This window comes from Pangasianodon hypophthalmus, chromosome 28 (genome assembly GCF_027358585.1).
Source record: "Pangasianodon hypophthalmus isolate fPanHyp1 chromosome 28, fPanHyp1.pri, whole genome shotgun sequence".
NCBI lineage: Eukaryota > Metazoa > Chordata > Actinopteri > Siluriformes > Pangasiidae > Pangasianodon > Pangasianodon hypophthalmus.
Genome location: NC_069737.1, coordinates 14,909,521 through 14,928,215, shown reverse-complemented (window position 1 = coordinate 14,928,215; position 18,695 = coordinate 14,909,521). Strand labels below are relative to the sequence as shown.

General features: G+C 40.6%; 1 protein-coding gene across 4 annotated transcripts in view; it reads right to left on the bottom strand.

Annotated features, from left to right (window-relative positions):
* The window catches only part of sorbs2a (sorbin and SH3 domain containing 2a), a 53,077-nt gene that overhangs the window by 29,461 nt on the left and 4,921 nt on the right, over nucleotides 1–18,695 (bottom strand). For all 4 annotated transcript variants that reach the window (XM_053230819.1, XM_053230820.1, XM_053230821.1 and 1 more), the window contains exons 2-5: nucleotides 16,670–16,788; nucleotides 5,396–5,451; nucleotides 4,711–4,737; nucleotides 4,371–4,495 (exon numbers count right to left, since the gene is read on the bottom strand). In XM_053230819.1, coding sequence (XP_053086794.1) covers nucleotides 4,371–4,495; nucleotides 4,711–4,737; nucleotides 5,396–5,405 — 162 coding nt within the window. In that variant the 5' untranslated portion in view covers nucleotides 5,406–5,451; nucleotides 16,670–16,788. The remainder of the gene's footprint in view (nucleotides 1–4,370; nucleotides 4,496–4,710; nucleotides 4,738–5,395; nucleotides 5,452–16,669; nucleotides 16,789–18,695) is intronic.

Here is an 18,695-nt window from a genome sequence, read left to right as displayed (position 1 = left end):
CGGACCTCCACACTGAGGTGTCGAGGTCCTGGAATAGGCCATTTTCGGCCCGGTTGTTCAGCCCCACGTCTTCCCATTACGCTAATGTGGCGGGGCTGGACTACTCCGGCTACAGGGCGATGCCCAGGGTTGAACAGACGCTAGCCAGCTATCTGTCCCCTGCTGCTGCATCGTCCCTGAAGGCTCCGGCGTTGCCTACCAAGCCGCTGCGGACCACCTCAGCGCTGGTAGGCAAGGCGTACACGGCAGCAGGTCAGGCCGGTGCGTGTCTGCACACCGTGGCGGTGTTACAGGCGTACCAGGCTGACCTGCTTACAGAGCTGGATGAGCAGGGGGAGAGTACGTCTGAGCAGGTAGCTGAGCTCAGGCGGGCCGCTGATCTGTCCCTCCGCGCCACCAAGGAGACCGCCCGCGCTATCGGTCGGTCTATGGCAGTCCTGGTGGCGGCGGAGAGGCATCTCTGGCTGACCCTGTCCGATATGAAAGAGAAGGACAGGGTCGTGCTCATGGACGCCCCACTTACTCCCTCGGGCCTGTTTGGCGACGCGGTAGACTCCGTCGTCGAGAGATACCAGCAGGCCCGTGCTCAGGCGGCGGCGTTCCAGCGGTTCCTCCCCCGTCGCTCTCTAGCTCGTGGGGCTGCCGGGCGGGGGCAGCCCCCTCCGTGTACGGCCCCCTCCTACAGGGAGGCCCAAAAGCAGAGCGTCGCCTCCCGTGCTCCCCCGAGGCGGGAGCAGGAGTCGCAACGACGCTCTGGGCCCGGCCCTTCGGGCACTAAGGCGGATCTGAGGACCGTCCTCATGTCCAGAAGGGCCGCGGCTAAGAAGCCCTGATGGTTTTGGCCCAGGGCTTCCGAGGGCGGGCCCCTCTGGGGCGACGCGGCGTACACCTCATCTTACGGTGCCCGGGTCCCCCCAGTGCCCTCAGGAGGTCGATCTGCCAACCCTGCCACCTATGGTGCTTCAGGGCGCAGCGGTCTCCGGCGAGCGCCTCTCCCAGTTCTCGCCCGGCAACGTAGCGGGTCTGGGAGGCTCGCGGCCTCTCCTGAGGCCTTCGCAGCGGTTAGCTCATTTCCCCCATGTCGGTTCGCCGCCTCAGGGCACCCAGCTAACCGCTTCTATTACACCAGAGGTCAGTCTCGAGAGACTGACTCCCTTAGTGAGCTTTCTGGCAGCGTGGAAACTTCTGCCGAATGTGTCTCATTGGGTCCTGCGTACTGTAGAAAGAGGCTACCGAATTCAGTTCGGCTCGCCTCCACCTCATTTTTCTGGGGTTCTTCCCACTGTGGTGGGTCCCGAGCAGGCTCTGGTATTGGAGCAGGAAGTACGTACTCTCCTGAGGAAGGAGGCCATCGAGGTGGTCCCTCCTCACGACAGGGAGTCAGGGTTCTACAGCCGGTACTTCATTGTTCCCAAGAAGGGGGGAGGGCTGCGTCCCATTTTGGACTTGCGGCAATTGAACCTCTCAGTCGCTCGACTGAAGTTCAGGATGCTTACGGTCACTCAGGTCGTGTCTCAGATCAGGTCCGAGGACTGGTTCGTCACGATCGACCTAAAAGATGCGTATTTCCACATCTCCATCCTTCCCCCGCACAGGAAGTTCCTGAGGTTCGCTTTCGGGGGCGAAGCTTACCAGTATCGGGTTCTTCCCTTCGGCCTAGCACTCTCACCCCGCACCTTCACGAAGTGCGTGGATGCTGCCCTGGCTCCTATGCGACTACAGGGCATCCGCATACTGAACTATATCGACGACTGGTTGATTTTAGCTCATTCAGAGCAGATGGCGGCTCGGCATCGAGATGCCGTTCTCGCCCATATGAAGGAACTGGGGTTAAGACTAAACGCCGAGAAAAGCGTGCTTTCTCCAGCTCAGAGAACCGCTTATCTAGGAGTCGTGTGGGATTCGACCACGATGCAGGCACGTTTGTCTCCTGCTCGGATCGAGTCGGTCCTCACAGCGGTCGCGAGAGTGAAAGTAGGCCGGTCACTCACTGTAAAGCAGTTTCAGAGACTGCTGGGCCTATTGGCAGCTGCGTCCAACGTGATACCGTTTGGCCTGCTGCACATGAGACCCCTACAGTGGTGGCTCAAGACCAGGGGGTTTTTCCGAAACAGAGGAAACCCGCTCCGCATGATCAAGGTCACGCGACGATGCCGCCGTGCCTTAGCTGTGTGGAGAGAACCTGGGTTCTTGTCTCAGGGCCCGGTCCTGGGAACTCCTGGTCGCCGCGTAGTGCTAGCGACGGATGCGTCCCTCACCGGATGGGGAGCGGTCATGAGTGGCCGTCCTGCCCGTGGTCTGTGGAGCGGCCGCCATCTCACTTGGCACATCAACCGCCTGGAGATGCTGGCCGTGTTTCTAGCTCTGAAACACTTTCTCCCAGACCTAAGAGGCCGCCACGTGTTGGTGCGCACCGACAACACGACGGTGGTCTCTTACATCAACCGCCAGGGAGGTCTGCGTTCGCGCCCCCTTTACAGGCTGACGCTCCAGATCCTTGTGTGGTCCCAAGGGAACCTCCTCTCATTGAGAGCGGCCTACATCCCTGGTCATCTCAACGTGGGAGCGGACGCCCTGTCGAGGCAGGGGCCGGTGCCCGGGGAATGGAGACTCCACCCCGAGGTGGTGGAGCTGATATGGCGTATGTTCGGCAGAGCCCAGGTGGATCTGTTTGCGACGCAGGAGACGTCGCACTGTCCCCTTTGGTTCTCTCTGATTCATCCAGCTCCTCTTGGACTGGATGCCATGGTACAGCCGTGGCCGAGGCTGCGTCTGTACGCCTTTCCTCCGGTCGCTCTGCTCCCGGGAGTTCTGGAGAGAGTGCGCCGGGACAGAATTCGTCTACTGTTAGTAGCCCCGTTCTGGCCGGGCCGAGTATGGTTCTCGGACCTGATTTCCCTCCTAGACGGCTCCCCATGGGAGATTCCGATCAGGAGGGATCTCCTCTCACAGGCGGGGGGCCATCTTCACCCCCGCCCGGAGCTGTGGAAGCTGTGGGTGTGGCCTCTGAGGGGGCACAACTCCGCGCTTCCGGTCTCTCAACCGAGGTTGTGGAGACCATCCTCCAGTCCAGAGCTCCCTCTACGAGGAAACTGTACGCCCTGAAGTGGAAACTTTTCACTTCCTGGTGCGGAGACCGCCGGCTTGACCCTGTTCACTGCCCAGTTGGTACAGTGCTGGAGTTCTTGCAGGCCCGCCTCTCCGCGGGACTGACCCACTCCACCCTGAAGGTGTACGTGGCGGCTATTGCGGCCTGCCACGCCCCTCTCGATGGCCAGTCAGTGGGCAGGCACCCCTGGGTGACACGTTTCCTCCGCGGTGCGCTGAGGATCAGACCTCCAGCTCGATCTCGGTCATGCTGCAGGCTTTCTGTCCTCCTCCCTTTAGGGAGCCCGACCATCGGAAGCTCTATTGTACGTGTCCAGTGCGAGCACTGGACGCGTACGTCCACAGAACTGCCCTGTGGAGAAAGGCGGACCAGTTGCTTGTTTGCTTTGGTCCCCCTAAGAGGGGTTTTCCTGCTTCTAAGCAGACCCTCAGCCGGTGGATTGTAGAATCCATTTCTCTGGCTTTCGAGTCCTCTGGTCTCCCCAGTCCCCTGGGGGTCAAGGCTCACTCTACCCGAGCGGTGGCGGCCTCTAAGGCCTTTCTGGCAGGTGTGTCCTTACAGGACATCTGCAACGCGGCGGGATGGTCCACGCCCCTGACCTTTGCTAGGTTTTATGACCTAGATACCCGAGCCACTCCCGGCTCCTCTGTCCTTGTGCCTTAGGCTTGCCTCCTCCTGGAGGCAGGGACTTGTAAGTCTGGCGGCGTGGGTATACTCGTTCCCATAGCGTTTCGTGACGCAGCTCGAGTTCCTGAAGGGGAACGTCTCCAGGTTACGTATGTAACCATGGTTCCCCGAGGGAACGAGACGCTGCGTCTCGGTGCCACACTTCCGGCGTCCCTGCGGTGCTTGCTTCATTTTCCAGTAAGCTAACGCGGGGCTCGCCGCTCGGGCTTTTATGCTTCCGGGTCGCTACGTCACCCCGCCCGTGACGTCTCGCCCATCCATTGGACGGATTAGACACGTGATTCAGAGCGCGGTCACGCGGGGGCGTTCCCATAGCGTTTCGTGACGCAGCGTCTCGTTCCCTCAGGGAACCATGGTTACATACGTAACCTGGAGACGTTTTCTGACATCTTCAGGACAGAGGAGATTACGCTTTGTGGTTTCTCGGTAACATGACAAGCCTGGAAAGTCTGGAATTACTGTAATATAATCAATCTATAGTACATTATATTGTTAATATATTTTTCAAACAGAATTGCTAAATAAAAACAGGTTTACAGTAGAGTGGAGAGTGAAGTGTGATTTAGGTCTTTACCGGGACGGGGCTGCTCTTGTCCTGCAGGTTGGGACGAACACTCCGGTAACCTTTAGCTGTCAGAGTGGAGCTACTCGCATCGCCGTTCCTCAATCCATCTGTCACACTGCGAGACCGCCAGCCATCTAGACACACACACACACACAAAATTACTATATAGCACCATCCATCTATATATCTGCCTCAGGTTCTCATATCTACTGTCTTATTCCTATACCATGACATGACAACCTATAGAGCACACACACACACACGCACACACACATACACAAACACATACACACACACAAACACATACACACGCACACTTGTATAAATACACAAACATAATCACACTTACCAGAGTCTGACGAATGAGTTTCACTACCTGAAAACACACAGCAGACAAACAAACATCAAAAACATTGATGTATTTTCTTTCTTTCTTTCTCTTGCTTTGTAGTGTGTCTCTTTTTCTCTTCCTGTTGTACATTTAACAGCCAGTTGCCATTTGTTTCTGTTTCTATTATTTACCATTAAGTACTATTTGAGTATCTGTAAAACTCAATCATAAGGGAAAAACTTTGCTAATACAGCTGGTTTGTAGAATGCAAGCTAGCAGTCCGCTAATAAGATAATCCGTACTTGTTCCCAGAACCTTTCATTTTCTTTCTCTCTCTCTGCTTTTTTTCTGTTGGATGAAGTGCTCTCAGAGGTGTGCTAAATGTCCACTCTTATCTTTTAAGCTGTTTTAAAAACAGCACAAATTATCTGAAACACGCCGAGCTCAGTGTTAATGCACGCTGACTCAGCTAAACTCCTCCGAGACGAGAACAACAACAACAACAGCAACAACAAAAAAATCAAACTGAGCTGTCTAGAACAAATTCATGCACTTCACTTAAAACTTTACATAGGTTTGTGGAAAAGGATTTTGGGTGAGATAAGATTCCATGATTTGTTAGCTACATTAGCCTTGGTGCTAATTTCGGACACCATACGTCTCTGATCGATACATTTTGGATTCATGTATGTTATAGTTGTACCTGCGTTCATGATGGAGATTTTCTCTTAGAACTTCTGGGAATAAGAACTCACTTTCCTGCAACACACACAAAATATGAATGTGAGTGAAAACAGCACAAAATCCCACAAAAACACACACTTGGTGGAAACTTGGGTATATATTAATGCACTCGTTCTAATAGAGTACGTTATCGTTTCTATAGTAACAACGTACACAGGGACTTGTACAGCAAAAGCTCCACATGAACTAAGCTTAAGAATAAACCAATTAAAAATGTGTAGTCATTTAACGAAGAAATAAATATAATCGTTTTTATGGGGATTTTTTCCATAAGGAGATGTTTATTTAACTTTTATGGAAGGAGTCTCTAGTTACAGTCAAAGATAAAGGTGTAATTTTTAAGTTTTCTGACATCTTCAGGACAGAGAACTTTACGATTTTTGGTTTATAGCTGCTATAACGTAAGTGAGAACAGGAACTAACTTGTCTCACAGATGTTCCACGTCATTAAATGTAACTATAAATGGATAAAAACTACCACATTGTTCTTTAACTAATACAAATCAGCAGTGGTGTAAAAGGAATAAAACACATCGGGACATGGTGTTATAGGAAAATAATCAACTTCAGGTCAGTAAGAATAACTCAACAGTAACTTATTCCTTGTATTTTTATTTAGTGCCTCATTTTTTTACTTCACATTTTTATCAAATCCATTTTACAAACTGGTTAAACAGCTATGTTAAGTAAGTTAATGTTAATATTTTGCAATTACATGAAGAAAAGGCGGGAAAATAGTATTTAATGTCCGCTCACGTACTTACAGTAAGTAACAAAAGAGTTATAAAAACACTGATGATGCTTAGGAAAGTGTATCATGATGTTATTATATATGATATCAATATAATATCATCACATTGTCCAGCTCTATGGCTAAACACCGGTTCTCTACATGCTAAAACTCTTGTAAAGTCACCTAAAATATGTACATGCATCCTCTTTTATCAAGGTTTACTGGCTAAATCTTCAACATCAAGTGGCGTTCCATCGAACCTTTCCTTTAAGTGTGTAGATGGGACACTAATGAGGAACGGAGATGGGAATCCCAGACAGACAGACAGGCTGGAAATAGAAAGTTGTGTCATTATGACATGAGCGTGAGACAGTGTGTATACACCCGTGGCTGACACCGGTCAGTCTACCATCAGAAATCTACAGTATGTGTCTGGTATGTGTGAATAAAATAACGTCATACTCTCATCACATGCTCATACGCTCATACAGGCTCAGACTGAACAAAATACATATTAATAAACTCACTGAGCCACTGATCCTGCAAATCCTGCCTTTATTTAAAGTGCAGGTTCACTGGAAAGCTGGACAACAGCAGATAAATAATTCAGACGTAACTGCATTAGACCCCACGAGGAAGGCTTGGGTTCAGGTTAATTAATTATTGAATATTGCTGAATTTCTGACTGAATGTGGATTGAAAGGAAACATTTCGTAGTTCTGCAAGAGAATGGAGCATAATATGGAAATGGAAACGTAGCTGCATGAAAAAATATCAAAATATCAGGAATTTTTTTAATGTAAAAATATTTTTAAAAATATCTCAAACTTTCTTCTGAAAGGTCTAAGAATATTATAATATTTCTGAACATTAAAAAAAGTAATTATTACAATTTTCCTAAAGGTTAAAAAAATACATAAATATTATGACATTTCTGTACATTAAAAAAATTTTATATTATAATATGCCTGAACATGTAAACATAAATATAAATATTTAAACCAAAACATTTAAACTAAAATATCTGAACATTTTAAACAAAATTCTCTAAACATATAATTTCAGAAAATTTCAACCAAAACTTCATATATAGAATAGTCTACGTTAATATTTAACCTTAAACTGTATGAAGATTAGACGATTCATAATATTCCTAATATTCATAATATTCTAAACAAATTCTGAAAATTTATCCATTGTGCTCACACACACGCACACTACAGTGTAAACCCATATGAGGATGGGTTCTCTGTTGAGCCTGGTTCCTCTCAAGGTTTCTTCCTATCACCATCTCAGGGAGTTTTTCCTTGCCACCGTCGCCCTGCTTGCTCATCAGAGACGGCACACACACACACTTCACTTTACTTTTGTTTGTGTAAAGCTGCTTTGAGACAATGACCTTTGTAAAAAGCGCTATACAAATAAAAATGAATTGAATTGAATTGAATTATCCCAAAATCCCAAACTATCAAATATTCTTCAATAATATATTTAATAAGAAAAGACATAATGAATATCAAAATATTTTTCATTCAGTTGTCTTTAGTAACAGCTTTATCCTGAATATTTTAATTAAATATTTATAATATTTATGAATATTTTGTCCAAATTACTATATAACCACAACAAATCCTATAGTATTATAGCCAAATATATATATATATATATATTTCCATGCATTTTAACCAAATATCCAAAAATAAAGTCTAATAAAACCTCCAATAATAAGTCTATAATGTTTTAAGAAGAATATTCCAATACGGTAAGATTCCTAAATATTACACCCAACTGGATAAAATTGTTTGTTTAGTTTTGTCATAATGTTTCAGATTAAAAACTTAAAAAACTTAAAACAAAAAGGCTGTAAAACATATTAAAGGAGAACAGAATTACATATTAATGTTGGAGTTAATGTTTTTTTCTGCAGGCAATGAGAAATTATATAAAGCAGTGAGATTAAACTTCAGGGGGCAACTAACGGAACTTTCCATTAAAATGTGATGGAATATTAAGATAAATGAAGGTTACTGCTTGTAGGAAAACAGAAAATGTCTAATTGTGCCAGTTGAGGGCGAAAAAAAAAAACATACTGATTAGTAAGTAGTGTCTGTACACTTCAACAAAATAATGTTTTTGTTGGCTGAGCAGAAACTTCGATCTCAGCTGAAGTGCTAGAATGTCTAACGTCACATTTCCTCGGAAAGTCCAACCTGCTGAACCTTTCACTGACAAAAATATTACTAGTTTTCTTCCTTTTCTTCAAGTGTAGAATCAACCTTATTGTTTTTGGAGTTCTGAATTGATTTTTCTGGCCAAGTTGGATAGCAATTACTACAAATTTAGCTAGCCTCTTGCTTGATTAGCATAACAACAAGCAAACTTAAAAAGTAAAATAAATAAAAAGGTAAATAAGTATAAAAACAATTAAACGTGCAATTATTCATCTTATTAAATCATCTGGTAAACGTTGATGTACAGCTTCAAATTCTTCACTCAATTTTTCACACAGAAAAGTAAAAACTCTTAAATTGGCTCAAAATCTACAAATAAATATAACAAGAAAAATTCCCAAAAGAAAAAAGACATCAATTTCAAAACATACACTGATTCTAATTTTGATAAAATAGTGCCAATTTCACCAAAGAAACATTAGCTAAGGCTAAATAACAACAGCTTCATACCTAATCTTTTAAATGTTAGCTAGCAAGATAATAAAGCTGACGATACAAACTGTCTGAAAGCTAATTACTAGATGTTGCCATGGTAAATACGAAGTGTACGTAGCAGCAGATAGATTACAGTGATAGATATTACAATAAAGATGTTAACTTATTTCTAGTATTAGCAGAAATGAGTATAAACGTTATGAATCCTGTCAGAAACCTTAAGATCGGTCATATTAGCTAGCAGGCTAGCAGTAGTAGAGAGAATGTGATAAATTATTAATATGATTTAAAATCCTTTCAGAAATCCTGTCAGGTTAGGTGATGTTAGCTAACTTTTTAGCATTAGCAATATTATAAACATTATGAATCCTCTCAGAAACTGTAGGCAAGCTCATATTAGCTATCTAGCTAGCATTATACAAGGACAACTTCATGGACAATATGAAGATTTATGATTATGACATAAAATCCTTTCCAGAATCCTGTCAGGTTAGGTCATGTTAGCTCGCTGGTTGGCGTTAACAGTGGAGATTACGTACATTAAAGCATATAACCTAAAGATTCTCTCAGAAATCCTGTCAGGTTAGGTCATGTTAGCTTACTTTCTAGAATTAGCAATATTATAAACATTATGAATCCTCTCAGGAATATTATATTATCTATCTAGCTAGCATTAGATATGGACAATATGAAGATTTATGACTATGACATAAAATCCTTTCCAAAATCCTGTCAGGGTAGGTCATGTTAGCTAACCTGCTAGCTTTAGCAGTAAAAATTATAAGCATTATGAATCCTCTCAGAAATCTTAAGTTAGCTCATGTTAGCATTAGAAGTAAATATTATTATCACTTATCTCACTTTTTCTCACTTATGAATTTCAGAAATCCTGTCAGATAGTTACATGGCTAGCTAGAAATTCCTCTAAGAAATCACACACACACACACACACATCACTGAAACACTATACTCTTAGGAACACACAACAGTCGAGTCTCTCCTCACACACATACAGTATATCCTGTGTAAATTATATTTAATTCCTAATTCCTTCTCAAAATTATTAAAATAAAACTTTAACACGTACCATTCAGCATCTTCGGTGTTAACTACAAACTTTCCTTCTGTGTATTTTCGCTGATTTCTCGCCACTGTGTAAATCTGTCGGAGCAGTCGGCTGTGTTTTCTAAATGACCGTGAGTCAAATTCCTCTGCAGATCTCACTGTACTGATTTTGGCCCATGATGCTCTTTTAGAGGGCTTTCTCATACTACCAACACACACACACACACACACACACACATCTCGCATACTGCTCCTGTTACCGTTTTAAATTTAACTTGACTGCTGCTATTTGCTATAAAAATACAGTCGGGTCCAAAAGTCTGTCCCCCAACAAAAAGCTTCCACAAGTAATTTTTAGCTATTTAAAAATAATTCAAATATCATGTTTATACACCATTTACTTCATTTTTCAAATAAAAAAAACTCCATTCAATCTTTATTTACACGAACATTTTCCCACAGGTTTGACGTTTCTTAAAATGGCGGGAATCCATTGTAGTTCAGTTAGCGGTCAATGCTAAATGTAATTGTAGTCCAATGGAGTCTTTTCTCACTAATGTACCAACACATCTGAGGAAAATGTTGATATTTTAAACAGTTTTGTGTCATTCTCACTGTCACTGTGCCTTTAGATTTATTTATATAACACATAACAGCTACGTGCTACAGTATCCTGCTAACTCATTAACCAGCTTTTAAATGAAATGCCCATTAAGTCTTGAAAACAATGTTGCTAGGCAACTAGGAAACAAGGATGCCAAGCTTAATCTTGCTAATACTTTAGACTAACAATTTAGCTAGCTAGCATTATTTGTTTTACTAGCATTAACTAATTATCTAGCTACCAATAATTGCATTAAAAGTCTTTTACACAGGAAATACTGTATAAAGAGAGAGAAACAGCAGAAATAAGACAAAATTGTCAGAAAATTTCAACATTTATGTTGATAGATATGTTGGGAAATTACTACGAAAAGACTCAGGACGACTAAAATTAAACTTAGCATGATGTTTTTAACATCTCTTAAATATTGTTGGTCTCAGAAAAATACCAAACTGCTGAACTCTCATTCCATCTGACCTGAAATAAAAAAAAAAAAAAATGGTTGTACAAGTTTACGTAAAATCATTGTGCGAGTTTACGTTAAAACTATATATACTATAACTGTTGTATCCAATATAGTAATACATAATCACTTCACTGAGTGTCTAATAGGTTTTTTCTTTAGCTTCCACACACACACACACACACACACACACATATCACTTGTCACATCTGCAATTTTAGTACAGCGGGTGTGGCAGGGTGGGTCGCCTTGGCAATAAAGGTTATATTATGGGATAGTGTTTCGAGGGTACAGACCGGCGGCGTCACAGCAGCTGCCAAAACAGGAAACACACAAACACATACACACACACACTCACACACACACACTCACTCACACACACACACTCACACACACACTCACGGATACTAACACTGGTTTTCAGATCAACTCCTTATGCAGTCATCACACATCGAGAACCAGCTCTATAATTCTGTGTGTGTGTGTAATACAATTTTACTATATATGTCTTGGGTATATGATTTTTATTATTAATATTATTAATAGTATATATATCTAATATTTTCCTGAAATTATATATATTTTTGTATTATTGTATTTTAACAACTTAATAACAATTATATTGTTATACTTTTATATTATTATTATTATTATTAAAATATTTCCGTATTTTAGAATTGATTGTTTTATTTGTGTATTTCATTATTATTATTAGTAGTAGTAGTATTATTATTACTATTATTATTATTATTAATAATAATAATAATAATTTTGCTATAAAATTATTATATTTTTTTCTGTAGAATTAAATGATTTATGGTTGAGCTGAAGGCTTTATCTCTCAGGGGACGTGTTACACTATACACACTCATTTAAATACAATTAAATCTAATAGCTGTCTCTAATTTAATGCCTGCAGTTAGCGTGAGGAGATTTATTGCTGCAGAATTATGGAGGGAAATGTGCCGAGTCATGAATATAAACAATGCTTAATTATATTCTTCCCTTTTTCTGAAACTTAGATTGATTGTACACTATTATGGAGCCAGAACACTGAAAGGGCTAATTGCTAAAAGGGACTATGGATGATCTGGCACTAATCCAGTACTTATAAGTGAAAGACTCATTTTATCACCAATATATTCGTACATGTGGACAAATACGTGATACAAAATTTGTTAGCCAGCTAGCATGACCAAACCTGAAAGGATTTTTACTTCAACAGCTAGCTAGCTGAATAACAATATATTTATTTTTTATTTTTTTAATTAAAAACCTGTTTGAGAAAGGTAGATAGCATGTGTTAGCGTGACATTAATTGCGCTAGCTAGCGTCATTGAAAATATTAGACTAATATAGCTAAAACTAAATAGCTAGCTAATAAGGTATTAAAAATATTGTTAGCTCGCTAGCATTTCCTGACATGTTGTCTTTAGCTTAGATAAAATGTTAATTACATAGTTACATAAAAAGCTGAATAGCCAGCTAGCCACACACACACACACACACACACACATGAGACCATGTTGTGTAAGAGATTTAAAGTTGAAAGGTCACGGCCAGCCAGGGCCACTGTGAGAGAGCCGTTCTTATGCTGTCAACAGCTGTGTGACTCACTGTGTGTGTGTGTGTGTGTGTGTTATTAAAAGCCTCACCAGGACAAAACTGCCAGATACTCCTCTATTCTTAGGCCTCCTTCCCAGTGAAGGAGGCGTGGCCTCTGTCTGTCATTCCCATTGAAGGAGGCGTGGCCTCTGTCTGTCAGTCCCACTGAAGAAGGTGTGGCATCTGTCAGTCTACTCCTCAGAACTAACCTGTTTCTTTTGCATAAAACTGATCTTCACCATATTGCACATACATCATAATCTTCCATTCCCCTTTTACCCCATCTCATCTTTATCCACATGACAACTTTTCCACATCAGATCTTTAAAAATTCATAATTAGCTATTTTTTCCAACTTTTTGCTGGTGGAAGTGCTACTGCTACTGCTAGCAGACTCTAAAACTAGTTCAAATGTAAAAGAAGCTCAGAAATTTGGAAAGGTTTTCATAAATGCTCCAAAACAAATCCAGATCCAGGCATACCAACTCAATCCTCAGCATCTGCTGTCCAAAGAAGGCAGAAAGCGATTCCTCCTGTAAAAGTGGACACTGAAAAGGTGCCAGAGTATTTTCAAAGCTGCATATTTGAGGGCTGCTCGTCCTGGCTGCACATCTCGGAATCACTAATCATTGAATAGTGCGAGTTTGAGGCGACCCAAAGGTACTGGCAACGTTTCTTGGTTTTCCGAAGCTGACCACAGAAATTCTCGTAAAAACTGCAAGCAGTCGGTTGAAAACTGCTGTTCAGGTCAAGCAAACAGAGCAAAAGGAACTAAAGAGGTATAATGTAGAGCGATCAGGCTGAGCGAAGCTCCTTAATGAAAGATGAAATCAGGATTATGGTTGGATTTATGGTTTAACGGATAACCGTAAGTCGGGGGTCAGCAAGATGTGCTTAGATTTAGAGAAGCTGAGATCAGAACAGAACGGATTGTAAACATTTTTCGTGTCTAAATGCTCCTCTGTTATAGAAGAGAATAGAATACAAAGATACAAAGCTTCATGTTTACCAGGTTTGAACGACCCGGTCTTGTGATATTCACAGCTTCAAATGTTCTGATAAATATGATTTCCCAAAAAATCATTACTCCTAGTGAGTAGCTAGCTTATGCCAAGGAAAATCCCAAACCAAGGTTGTTATACATCACCAAATTTAAGACAAGTACAAAAAAAATTCATACTAAAATACTAAAATAAAATCTAAATAAAAACTAGGACTACTGCCTCTAATCCTAGTGAATTTCTTTTCTTTCTGTAAGGAAACAAAAATAACTTTAAATTTGAAACTAAACTAAATAAAATAAAATAAACAAAATCAAAAAATAAATAAAAAACTGTTAAATAAATAAATAAATAAATAAATAAATAAATAAATAAACACTAATTGAGCCTAAACAATAAATAGGCTTAAGTAAGTAGTACGTGTTAGTACATCATTGGTAGCCATTTTGTATCTATTTTGTGGCATCACAAACTGAGTTCCTACCTAATACTTAATATTTTTTATAATCAGAAAAAAAATCTGGTGATTGTATTAACCAATTTGGCCCATTAGTGTCATTTTATGAGCAAAAGATTATAAAAGATTTTGAGGGAAAAGTAATAAAATGGATGGAAGCAGAGAGAGAGAGAGAGAGAGAGAGAGAGAGAGAGAGAGAGAGATTGGTATGTAGTGTTACGTAAGCCACTGTTGTTAAAGAACTGATATACACGTGACACGCACACATCCAGTCCAGACCTCTCTCTGTCTCACACACACACACACACACACACACACACACACAGAGAAACATCCACATGCACATACACACACAAAACTCAGATTCATTAGTGCTCTGTGCTAATTGGGAGTAATTATTCCGCTTTGCTTGATTCGTTACATACCGCAAAGACAAGTGAACAGAGGGCATTAACCTCACACACACGCACACACACACACACACACACATACATACATACACAATTCAAGGTCCATTCTCAAAGCACTCGATCAGAACTTGGCCCATACGCCGTCAGTAAACAGTAACCAGTTTCCCTCATTTACAGAGTAATCGAACACGATTCAGTATTCAGAATATTAAGTGAATTTTGTTTATTTTTGTTTATTTTTTATCAGTCTTTTAGTAAAGTTGTGCGTTATGTTCTCATCACCAAACCCAAACTAAATTTACCTAATTTTATGCTGATTTCCTTCATGCTCATGTGCGTATGTTGATAAACAGCAATCTGCTGTACATAACCAAGTACTGCTGATTCACATTTGTCCACGCCCACAAAACTCCATAAAAGGTGAAGCTCACAGTGAGCTGAAAACAACAGAATGATGACTGAATGGTGAAAAAGCGCCTCCTAAGTGTGGTGTGTGTGAAATCTTCCAGTAATGTAGCTCAGCCACTGCAGAGTGTCGGTTACCACACACACACACACACACACACACACTACTTTAATAGAGTACCATTACTTTTGTTGTAATTGAACAATAGTAGTCTTATTTGCCTTAATTTATGGATTTGTTCTGGGTCACTTTCTTTTAAAATGTTCTTTAAGTTTGTGTGTAATTAAAATAAATAAGTGATTTAAACTCACACTAACTCCGACAATTTACGTGTGTTTGTGCATGTGTGTGTGTGCGTCTGTGTGTGTGTTGTGATAGAGCGAGACAAAGATAAGACCCTCCTAAAAATGTTTACATAGAATCACTAGTATTAGGTGTGATGTGCGTGTGTGTGTGTGTGTCACTGGTCTCTGTGGATCGCTGGTTGCGTGTTTGCATGTGTGAGAACCATATTGTGTGTGTGTTTGTGTTTGTGCGTGCACGTGTGTGTGTGTGTGCAGTTTCACATTCCTTCAGCCATTGAAACTCAACCTCTGTGTGTGTCTCTGTGTGTGTGTGTGTGTGTATGTGCACCAGTGTTCCCTTTCGAGGCCTTTGTGCCGACCCTGAATAAAACTGGACACAAACACGCAGGAATGAGGAAGAGGAAAGACAGTAAACACACACACACATACACAAAGAGAAACTGTGAGTGAGACAGGGAGGCTGAAACAGAGAGAGATGGAATGAAAGACTGAAAACCATAATTGAATAGAATCGAACTGAATCAAATGGAACTGAATCAAAACAAACTGAAGTGCTTTAAATTATATTGAATAGAATCGAATCAAATTGAGTTGAATTGCAACAAATCGAGTCAAAACAAACTGAATTGAATTTTATGGGATCAGATCATGAGATCGAATCAAATATGTGTGTGTGTGAGTGTGTGTTTGAAACGGAAGAGAATCAGAGAGAAAGAAAGAGATACAAGGAGAAAAAAGGAGTGAATATACTGAAACAGTTGAGCTGAAAAAAGGGATTTTATAGTGGAGATTTTGGTTTTGGGTTCAGTTTGATGTCTCAGGAACCCACCAGCCCATGTGATGAATTTTCATTCCTGTGTTTTGGACTCAAGTCGCAGTTTATTAGAACCTGTTTCTGCACCAAAACTATACACAGAAAGAGTATCACATGCTTCCTGTAGACAGTCATATATTCCCAGTTGAAATGCTTTACCTTTATGTGTACAGATAACATTAGTTACTAAGCTACCATGAGCTATGTTGGTATTCTCCTAATATTTATATTCTCCTAATATTTAACGTTTCTTTTGTGTCTATGGTGTAATCAGTGTCTGCTAGAGCCAAAATTTAAATAGATAAGTAAATAAAGGATTATTTTCCATTGACCACGGAAACTAAATGGTTAAAATGCAGGGACAAATTAGAACTTTGGGAATCAATATTGTTTCTGGCGCTCTCACTTTTTCATTTTGCGACAACTGGCATACAATAACTACAAAAAAAGCCTTAGTTATAAAAGTTATAACTTAGTTCTAAAATCCAAATGCACTACATGTTCACTGATGTTGCTAGCTTAGGATATAGAGCTCTTTACTAGAAAATTAATGAAAATAATGTTATAGTGTATAGATTTATATCACTCACTAAATGTCTGTATTTATTAAGCTAAAGCTATCACAGAGAAGAAAAAAATTATTAGCAGCATGTTAGCACGTTGGTTAGGATGTAAAACTTGAACTGAGATCATCTGATTCTTACCGTCATAAAACTCCTTGGGGAAAAATCTCTCGTTCAGGCGAGGCGAACGTCCGCCGAACCCGTCAACATGGACCTTCACTCTTCTTCTTTACTGTCCTGACTTTATACCCAGATCACAACTTCACCCACAAAACAGAGAAGAAAAGGACAGAAAATGTCATCTGTGTGTGATTTCAAAATGATGATTTAAAATATTTATATAAAACTTTAGCAGTCTGAGCTTCTGGTCCACAGATTCAGCATTTATCTATAAAGTCAGCGTTGATAAATTAAGCAATGTGTGAAATGACACTAATTGGAACTCTCTAGTAAATGTAAGTGTGGATAATCTTTAAAACAATATTTTGAACATAGACTCGTCAGAATATTTTCAGCAGTCCTGTGTTGATAATTGTGTTAAAAGCATTAAAGGTGCAATTTGCATTTTTTAAAAGTATTTATATATATATATATATATATATATATATATATATATATAATAAAAGGGACCTATGGAAAACACCACACACAGTATTTCCATGCAATAAATCTTGGTTCTTTTGACTTGTTTCTGGCCCAGAAATTAGCTCCGCCCCCAGTGGAAGCAAACCTGCTCAGCTCTGTTGCTTTTCCCTAAAAGGCAGCATCACTAGAGTTTGTGACTGACCTTGCAGACCGCAAGGTCGCTGCTTTCAGGTTTGAATAAACATGAAGGACACAACTGTAGATAAATCTATTAAAGCTTCATCAGCCTTGACAAGTAAACGTGCAATTTTAAGTTACAATACTGTGAAGATATCGGAGAAAGATAACTGTAAACTAGTGAGTGAAGTGTACTTTAAAAATGGCATCATTAACACTCAAGAGCTCATACACACAAACATATACAACAATGTGATTGCTTTTATTTATATACCTTTAATTCTCTTATTTAATCGTAAATATTAAAAAAACATTGAAAATCAGTGCAAGTGTACAGGGGACACTTATTTCCACTGAGTGCATCTTTAATGTCAAAAATATTGGCCCTGATGTGTGTTTTTGTATTTGAGACTCGTCATTCTCACTGATGTAATGGGCTAAATTCAGCGAGAGCTATCAGCTGTCCTTATAAATCATCAGCGACTACTGTAAATATGACACACACAAACATGAACAGGCAAGACAGCCTAACTAATCTCAGATTCTCATTAAAAGTCACAACTGAATCAATAATAGTGCATGTATATATATTTAATAAAGTGTCACATAACATCCTATATGCATTACTTTCTCTCATAAATCCCAGGCTACTTCATTAGCATCACACTACACTGATAGCGCATTTCGATTTGATGTTCTACCAGGAAAAGCTTTCAGACTGGTGTTGAGTGTCCCGTACATTATGAAGCTGCGGCCGCCTTTGAAGTGCCTGATTAAAAAGGTCAAGGTCCTTCACGAGCCATGCATGACTGGGCTATCACTACAAGCTAGCTGGGCTGACACAGGCCGCGCCGCGATGATGCAATGCTGGGAATATGTTCCGTCTGTGTAATGGGGTCGGGTTCCTATTCATAAAAGAGTGTAAAGTGTTTCAGGATTAGCATCGAGTTTCACACGGTCATGACGAGTGTTTACGTCGATAGTTTTCTAGATAATGAAGTCAAAATAGCCAAAAAACAAACAAGATGAAAAGTCTTTCAACACATATTTTAATTTGTCTTTGCTAGTTGTAAATGCTAGTATGTGGTAGCAACTTAAACAAAAGGTTTCTAAGACTTTCTGTGGAACCGAAAAAAATCCATGAAAAGAATTTATTTTCAGGTTTATTCTCCAAAATTTACAAAGCCAAAACTTTATGTTCGCTTGAACAAATCTCAATTCCCATACACTCCAAACTAGCCTCATTTGCTAGCTATTAGATTTTATTTCTTAGATAGCTATCACTAGCTAGCTTTTTATGAAGGAAATAACAATCTTTAACAGCAGTGCCAGGGTTTAATTAAAAAAAGCAGGCTATTAATGCAACTAGAAAAATTTGTGATGTCACTGTCCACACCAGTGTAAT